We start from the raw sequence: 8,888 nt of genomic DNA on the forward strand, positions 1-8,888 counted from the left end.
TATCTGGATCTTCTTGCAGAATTTCTGTGGTAACCACCATTTTTAAAAACAATAACCAGTGGATGAGAGGCTTTTAAAATTATTTTTTTGTTTTTTTCTTTACAAGTTAATAAAGATGCTATGAATCTTTTAAACAGAACATACTTTGCAGAGTTTTTGATCTTTAAAGACTGTTAATGTCCTTGGGAGTCTGTCAGGAGTGGGATTTGAACCCACGTCTCCTTTTGGAGACCAGAAATCCCTGTTTCAGGAAGGTAACAGCCCTTGAGTCTGGCGCCTTAGACCACTCGGCCATCCTGACACACATTGAGTCTAATTTGTCATGTGGTAAGGAAGTTTACTATGAAGTTCCTGACTTCACTGTTAATTATATATATATATATTTGTATATATATTTCTTTCATATTTATAATGCTACATACTTTTTGCTTTTCTTAGACTTTTCTTGTAAATAATTTATATTGCACCTTCTTGTTGTGATGCATGTTCACCTTATTCTGTCTGCTTTCTGCACTTTATTCTATAACAAGAGCTGCTGTAACAAGTGAATTTCTCCACTGTGAGATTAATAAAGTCTAATCTAATCTAATCTAAACCTGACAAGGAGTAAAGTGTAAAACATGACAGCTATAAAAGTACAGTTGTCACAGAACGTCTTGAGATGCATTAAACAACTATTAGAAAAGCTTTTGTTGCTTCATTGTTTCCATGACATTTTGGGTCTCAGTGTACTTGGAACTCTGTGAAGAGAGAAGCTTTTTGATCTTAAATGTGCACAGATACATACTGAAGTTGTCAGAAGTGGGATTTGAACCCAAACCTCCACAAGAAACTGCAACAGAAAAAAGGACGTCCACTGGCAACCCCTGAACATGGATTCTAGGGAGGGCTTTTGGACAAACTTCACCTTCCCTGCATGGGCTCCCCAAGGGGGTGTAAAGATACACTCTAGCCTACAGGTAAAGTAAGAGTGTGTGTACCTCTGACCACCACTGAGACAACAAATCTTTTATATTTTTACTAAAATTGCAGGACTGCACAAATACACCAGGTGGATGAAGAATCTGTCCAAATCCTCTCCCTTTGTCCATGAGCCCTCCCCGTCTACAAAGTGTAGTATTCACCCCATTCAGGAGGGGCTTCCAGCCCTTACCTGTCAGCAAAAGGGCATTTTGTCCATTTGCAATGCCAGCAATGTTAATTTTGTGTCCAAAACGTGGCATTTTGTCCAAAACGTGCCATTTTGTGTGTGTGTGTGACCAGACTCAAAGCTGCTGCTGGCTGATCCTGTCCTGGCTTACCGTCAGATATTATTGCCTATTAATGACGAGTGTGGAGGAAAAAATGTAAAAAGTTAAAAGATCTGTAACATGTTCCAGGCTCTTAATCAGAGAACAGCTGGAGCTGCAAGTTAAAGTACTTAGAGTGACACTTTAACTTTAGGTCTGTTCATTTTGGGCCAGGGATATTTTTGTCTTTTCAACTGTTTTGAAATTAAATGCAATTTAATACATTTTTCCAGATATCACTAGAGCTTAAGGTTACAATATTAATGTCTGTGTCTATTATTTGACTCATTTGTCTACTAAAATAAATTTAAATAAAAAATTATAAATAAAATATAAATAACACATTTTTAGGGGACAAAATGTGGCAATTAAAAGAACAGCATGTGTTATCATTGTGTGTATATAAAACATAAAAGTTTATTTCTTTAGCAGCATTGTGCTGTGAGCCATATAAACACTTCATTTGCTGCTTTTTGTGAACTTTCTATCTAAATTAGATGTTTCTGTTTATATCAGCCTCATACAGCTAGCAGATGGCTAAAAGCTAGCAGGTGGCTAACAGCTAACAGGTTCATGAACTGTGTAACAGTGTTTGTATGTGTGAATGTGTTTCAATGTTGACCAGCATGGCAGTTCAACAAAGGAATGCCTAGGGGTATTATTCTCGCTTTGGGTGATTTATGAGCCCTCACAAAACTCAGAATCCTCGTAGGAAAGAAGTACCACTTCAACGACAACCCATGTATTTTAAATTTAGAGCAACCATTTAACAAATCCCATATGCATTCAAACAGCACCGGTGGTTTCACAAAACCCCCATCCCAATTTCAGCCCTTCATCCCTGTCTTATGTTTAAGTTTCTGTTGTATATACTTATTGCCAATCGTGTCAGGAGCCCATTTCCAGGACCACCACACAGAAACCTTTCTTGTCACAAATCTATCTAATATCTTATCACCTAAAACAGTTTTTTTTTTACCATGGTGCATGCTTCATCCACACTGAAACTCTTAAGACAAACACTTGTTCCCTAATTCAGCTGCTAGCTCATACCAGATATGTTTTCAAGGACTTTGGGGATAAATAGAAGGTAATAATATCTCTGCATTTGGCAAGAAGATAAGAGTATCAACATGGGCTGTTAAAGCAATGATTCCATGATTAAAATCACTTACATTAAAGGCCTGCATTACATAACCAGAAGACATGGTCAAGCACAGAAGTGACAATGAGGGTATCAACAAAACTGGACAAGGCTCCAATCTGCCATAAGAGTCTGACAATCCACATAATACTGACTGTGTCCTCCTTATACCCCTAAAGGAGCTTTGTCCAGTCAGCTTCATCTTGCAGGCTGACAGACTCGGCTCGTTGGTCTAGGGGTAAGATTCTCGCTTCGGGTGTGAGAGGTCCCGGGTTCAAATCCCGGACGAGCCCCCGAATTACAGCTGTTTACCATAGAAAGTAGATGCTGATTATAAACAATTCAGGTGGTTTTAATACATTTATCCAGAGCACCATTTAATCATCAGAACACCTGTATATAATATAATCATCTCACCAACCGTCTCCATGGTGATCATATCTGTCATAAAACCACCAGATGTGATGACTGAAGTAAAACAGCTAACATTGATGAAGGAATTGATAAAACTGATGATCTGGATAAAAACACATTTTCCCCTTTATCATTGAAGTGTGATTGCAGCAGTGATAAATATCCTACAGCAGCATCACCCAAAGTAAACACTTTTTTCAACTGATGTTCCAAGGTCCAGTAAATGACAAGAAGATCTGTGAGTGATGAATGAGACCTCTTTAGAAAGGTAATGGGCTGGGCATTTTGGGTACATATGAGTGACCAAATAACACTTTATATAAAGTAACAGCTTTTTAATGCGAGACTGGAGGCCAAGCAGACATCCAGCCTGCTTGTGCATGGCTACTGCAGGTCCATCCAACCACCAGCTTCTCTCTTTGTGTACTGGAGACCCAGCAGACCTCAAGTGGGTCTTCATGCTTGTGCATGGCTGCTGCAGTCCCACCTGACCTCCAGCTTGACCCCCAGCAGCTCTCCGTGTGTGCTGGAGACCCAACAGAGCTCTAGCAGCTGTGCATGCTGCAGCCACACACAGGTCCAGTAGGGATCCAGCTGTTGCTGGAGATGAAAGTGGGGATCAGATGGGCCTGCCGCAGCCATGCACAAGCAGGCTGGATGTCTGCTTGGCCTACAGCCCCGCTAAAAAAAGCTGTATATAAAGTGTGATTTTGGTTACTGTCCCTGGAAAAACCAGCTCAGAACCTTTCCAAAGAAGTCTCATTCATCACTGACAGATCTTCTTGTCATTTACTGAATCTTGGAACATCAGTAGAAAAATCCAGTCTGCAGGATAATTAAGACTCAAATAAAAGAAATGTTGTAGCTCCTTAAATGGACAAAATGACACATATTGAATACAAAACAGGGTTTCTGGACAAATTTTTACATTGCTGGCCTTGCAAATGGACAAAATGGCGCTTTGCTGATGGGAATTTTTTGCAAAAATATGAAAGATTTTATATATTAGTGATGGTCAGAGGTACGTGCATGCTTACCTTTCCTCAGTGGCGGTTCTAGGAATTTTTCACAGGGGTGGCCAAGGGGTGGCTTAGGGATTTCCAGAGGTGGCCACATTAAAAATGTGCATGAAAACATGCACGTTTTCATATGCAATAATATTCAACCAATATATGCTAAAATCATTCAAATATCTTCAAAATATTTTAAAGCAACATTGTAAGGCCCTTGAATGTAAAAAATATTGTACTAAACTGTAAATAAACCAAGTATCTGCAGTCATATCAGTAAAAACTATAAAAAGAGCTGAAGACAGGGGCCTTTTACCTAGAAGTGGGCTGTTGTGAAACAAAAGATTAAATGGAATCGGTAAATGGAACTGTACTTGTAGAGCGCTTTTCTAGTCATGTGACTACTCAAAGTGCTTTAACATGACATGTCTTATTCACCCAGATATTGTAACATACGTGGTGCTAGTAACTAACATTCAGGCACATATAGGGTTCAGTGTCTTGCCCAAGGACACTTCGACATGTAGTGGAGTGGAATCGAACCTCCAACCTCCTATTTAGTAGGCAACTGCTCCATCCACTGAGCTACAGCCACCCAAGATATTGGCATCATGATATCTGTACTCCAGAAACCATTAAAAAGCGTCCAGAAAAATATTCGCTGAAATAAGTCTTTTTTATTGTTTGTAAATATTCATGACAGAAATACTTTACAATGACCACTTACAATTGTTGCCATGACATAAATTCATACTATAAAAGACTAAACAAAATGACATAGCTGAAATACTCCCATTTCCATTGTTTTAGCTCAATGCTAACCAACTAAAAAGGTTAGCTCACTCAACCCTGCTAACAGAGCTTCTGTATTTATTAGATATTAAATCATGAACATATATTTTTCATAATGAAATAAGAAGAAAAATAGGAAAATGTGATAGAAAACTTGAATCCAATGGGACCAAGAAACAATATAAGCTTTCTACAAAAGACCAAAAGTGACAAAGCTGAAATCCTCATCACATTTTCCAATGTTTTAGCTCAATGCTAACCAAATACAATACAACTAAAAAAGTTTCATGGCTCACTCAACCCTGCTAACAAAGTTTAATGACTTGTGCTTTCCTGTACACACCTGTTGCTGTTTTTTTCAGTTTGTTATCTGTCAAATAATGACATTTGTAGTCTGTTACTCACAGAGCAGCATTACTAACTTAAAACAGCATGATTCGCTGGTTTGCATGTCGACTGGCAAACTGTTTAACAAAGTCATCCATATTGAGAACTCTTGCCCGTCTTGCTTCAATACTCAAAATGCCAAGGTTGCTCAAAAGGTCATTGTCCATTGTTGTTCTGAGATGAGACTTTATCAGTTTTAGAGTGGAGAAACTTCTCTCACATGAGGCACTGCTAACCGGAATGACAACTGCTATCTTCAAAAGCCTGAATAGCTCATGAAAAACATCTTTGAAAGGCTCCAGAAAAACTACACACTCAAGAGTAGTAGATGGTTTTGCAACTCCTTTTTTTCCCTTTCTTTCCAATAGCTTCTGGACTTGATGGATTTCATGCTTCAGGTCCTCCAAATTTGAATCATAGATTCTTGCAAACGGAAACAAGCTCTTTTCATCCAGAAAAGTGGTGCTTTTGGGGTGCAGTGCTTGAATGCCATTCATAATTTCACAGTTTTGCTTGGAAAAGCGCCTCTTTAGTTCACCTACCATGCAGTCTAATATGGGGTAGAAGATGCTTTGACGAAAGCTGTCAGTATCACCTGGTTCACTGCGCACACCCACAGTAGACATGACTAGGGACCCATCCAGTTGATAGCTAACTTTCCGTTGCCTCTTTTTTTGCCATTGTAACACTTATTTCACATTTTTGACAAGTGGTCTTCACCTCAGTCCAGATCTTTTCAAAAGCATCCTCATCTCTGTAATTCTGCAGTGTCTCCAACAGAACATCCACAAGTTCAACCGCTTTTGCCAAGTCCACACCTGGTGACTGTATCATGTCTGACAAGAACTTTGAGTGTGTGAGAATTTTATTAAAGATTACCAAAAGTCCAATGAATGTAACATCAATTTGTGAAAGAAGACATTGTGCATCAACTGCCCTGTCCCCACTGCTCTCATTTGTGATGTCCTCAAGAAGACGAATAACAGCAGGAAGCCTGTCAATCAAGTTTCGGCAAGCAGACTGCCTACATGTCCATTGTGTGTCACTGAGACGATGAAGTTCCCTGGGTTGGCCCTCATACATCTCCTTCTGAACCTCTATCCCCTTCTGATGCAAATATGAGCCAGAAATGAAAACATATAGGCGCTGAAGAACAGCAAAGAAGTTATCAGCCTCTGGCACAGATTTCACTGTATCCACAAGGACAAGATTTAAACAATGTGCACTGCAATGCACATAAAAGGCATACTTTGCTTCTGCTTTAATTCTGGCAGACACACCCGAGTGCCTCCCACTCATGACTGATGCCCCATCATAGCCTTGTCCCACTAGATGGGATCTGTACTCCAGACCATACTTTTCAAGACTAGCAATGATCATGGTGGTCAGGCTTGCTGCATCCAATTTATCAGCTTGCTGGAAGTCTAAAAAGCTCTCATGAACAGCTCCATCATAATAATATCTTAAAACAAAGGACAGCTGTTCCTTTTTGCTAAGATCTTTTGTTTCATCAGCTAGTAAACTGAAGACCTGGCTTTCTCTCACTTCCTTGATGATGTCACTCCGTACCATTTCAGCCAAACAATCGAGAATTTCATTTTGAATGTTCTTGCTTGTATATTTGGCATTGCCACTTGCATTCATGCATTTCTGTATTTGAGGATCATGCTTTGCTATTTTTTGCAATATTACCAAGAAATTGCCCCTGTTATGAGACTCTGCTGATTCTCTGTGGCCTCTCTGTGCAATATTCTGGGTGGCAGTTAGTAACAGCACATCTGCAATAGTTTTTATGTATTTCTGGTTTTCTTCTATTTTCTTTTGTCTGTCTTTATTTATTGCATGCAGCATGGAGGAATCAGTTTCCATAACCCATGTATGTTCTAGCCACGCATACATAGCACTGGCATGTTCCTTGGACTTTGCATGAAGCTTAAAGCCAGCATCTTTGAATAAGGCTTTTTTCCAATTACGGAAACCAGACATGGATGTAAAGACAGACTGTGGGGCATTTGGCAAGGAAAAATGCCGGCACGCATAACAGAAGCTTGAATCTTGTATTACTGAATATTCCAACCATTTATATGACTGGTACCAAGTTTCATTAAACGATCTCAACCTAGCTCCTTGTAGTGTCCGTGGGAAGGCTTTCAATCTGGGCTGGGCAGGGCTCTCGGCTTTGGACTGTGAGATGTCTGTAATGAAAAATAACATTTAAAGATTACACTACTATTCCAAAAGCAGACAAAAAAGGTTGTCATTCACTGTGTACTGCTAATGACCACATTATTTGCACTGAATAAATGAATGAATTAATGAAAGTCATGGGTCTGACAACATAAAAATATACTCTAATAAAACGCTAAACATACCTTTGGGTCCGGTGAGAAAGTTATCACTAGGGGCAGGTGGCTGAGGCTCACTGGTTATTTCTCTGTTAGAGTTGTCCTCACCATCTTCGTCTTCAGTTATATTCCCTATATTCAAACACATGGGCTGGCATTTAATTACTTTTACCTACATTCATAACCAAATTATTCCATTTACCTAACACTTTTTTTGGTTTGCAATTCTAATCACATGGTATAAAAGCACAATCTTACACCAAGTAAAATATAGTTATAAACACAATACTATAACCTACACACTGCAACTTCCATATTAAAACATTTTAACTGACCTACTGGGTCTGGCCTGATCCTGGTCATCCTCTGACCTACTGGGTCTGGCCTGATCCTGGTCATCCTCTGACTTACTCGGTCTGGCCTGACTCTGGGGCTGCTCTGACCAGGTACTTTTCTTTTTTGGAAAAAAAGCTTTGGATGTTGACGGATGTTGCTTTTCTTTTAGACATGCCTCTTATCTCAGTTCTCCCTAAGTGAATGGAAAAACATAACTTTTAATTCAGTGACACTAGACATGACAGCAAAAGTTTCTTTAGAGTAACACTTCAACCAAAATGTCATGGTTTCTGGGTGTTGGTGTGTTGTGTTCATGTTCTTGGTTTTCTGGTCATGTTTAGTTTTTTCCCTTGTGTCCTGTGATTTTCTGTTTCTGCCTCGTTAGTTCATCTGGTCTAATTAGTCATCCACTTCACCTGTGTCTTGTTACTCCCCCTGTGTATAAGTACTCCCGGTTTTCAGTCATTCCTTGTCAGATCCTCATTTTGTCATGTTTGGTTTATGTTCAATGGAGTTTATCCCCGTCGTCTATGGTTGCCTGTCTTGTGTTCCTGGGAATTAAACCTTTTACCTGCACCAGTTCTGCCTCCTGCCTGCATTTGGGTCCTCACCTCCGCCGCCATTCATGACAGTAGGATCTGACCAGAACCGGACTCAGCAGGCAGAATGAGCTGGCCATATAAGGACATCACAGAGCGCGACCATTTGGTGGACTGTTTATTCCTGGCCGAGGACTCCTACCTCAGGAGTTTGGAGGGGCTTTATCCACCCCTTGTACGGGTGGCGACTGCTACCAGGTTGGTAAGGTTGTGGACTGAGTACCTCACCTTTCCTGGAGCAGCTGACCTAGGGTTAGAGTCCACTGTTCAAAGGGCAAGGGCAGAACTCCGTCCGCCGGCTCATCGCTTCACGTCTCGAGTGACGCCATCAGCTCCACGGTCACGGGTGTCGTCACGGGCTCCCAGGCCCACGCCTCCAGTTTCGCCTCCAGTTCCAGTGCCCCAGCTCTCCACACCTGGTCCGAGGTCCTGCCCTGCGCTGCAGCGTCCGACGCCAGCTCCGAGGTCCTGCCCTGCTCTGCAGCGTCCGACGCCAGCTCCGAGGTCCTGCCCTGCTCTGCAGCGTCCGACGCCAGCTCCGAGGTCCTGCCCTGCTCTGCAGCGTCCGACGC

At 41.0% G+C, this 8,888-nt stretch overlaps 1 protein-coding gene and 2 non-coding genes across 3 annotated transcripts; 1 reads left to right on the forward strand and 2 right to left on the reverse strand.

The window, feature by feature from the left end:
* Nucleotides 1-191: 191 nt before the first annotated feature.
* Nucleotides 192-301, reverse strand: trnal-caa. The gene is made up of 2 exons: nucleotides 264-301; nucleotides 192-237 (listed from the first exon to the last, which is right to left on the reverse strand). It is a non-coding gene; the product is annotated as a tRNA-Leu (tRNA).
* A 2,353-nt stretch (nucleotides 302-2,654) lies between these two features.
* On the forward strand, nucleotides 2,655-2,726 carry trnap-cgg. Its single transcript has one exon. It is a non-coding gene; the product is annotated as a tRNA-Pro (tRNA).
* A 2,484-nt stretch (nucleotides 2,727-5,210) lies between these two features.
* LOC121635280 (zinc finger MYM-type protein 1-like) lies at nucleotides 5,211-7,707 on the reverse strand. Its single transcript, XM_041978414.1, has 2 exons — nucleotides 7,409-7,707; nucleotides 5,211-7,231 (listed from the first exon to the last, which is right to left on the reverse strand). Exons 1-2 carry the CDS (start codon nucleotides 7,527-7,529, stop codon nucleotides 5,688-5,690), a joined length of 1,665 nt encoding a protein of 554 aa, XP_041834348.1. The 5' UTR covers nucleotides 7,530-7,707; the 3' UTR covers nucleotides 5,211-5,687.
* Nucleotides 7,708-8,888: the final 1,181 nt, after the last annotated feature.

This window comes from Melanotaenia boesemani, chromosome 24, assembly GCF_017639745.1.
Source record: "Melanotaenia boesemani isolate fMelBoe1 chromosome 24, fMelBoe1.pri, whole genome shotgun sequence".
In the NCBI taxonomy this organism is placed as follows: domain Eukaryota; kingdom Metazoa; phylum Chordata; class Actinopteri; order Atheriniformes; family Melanotaeniidae; genus Melanotaenia; species Melanotaenia boesemani.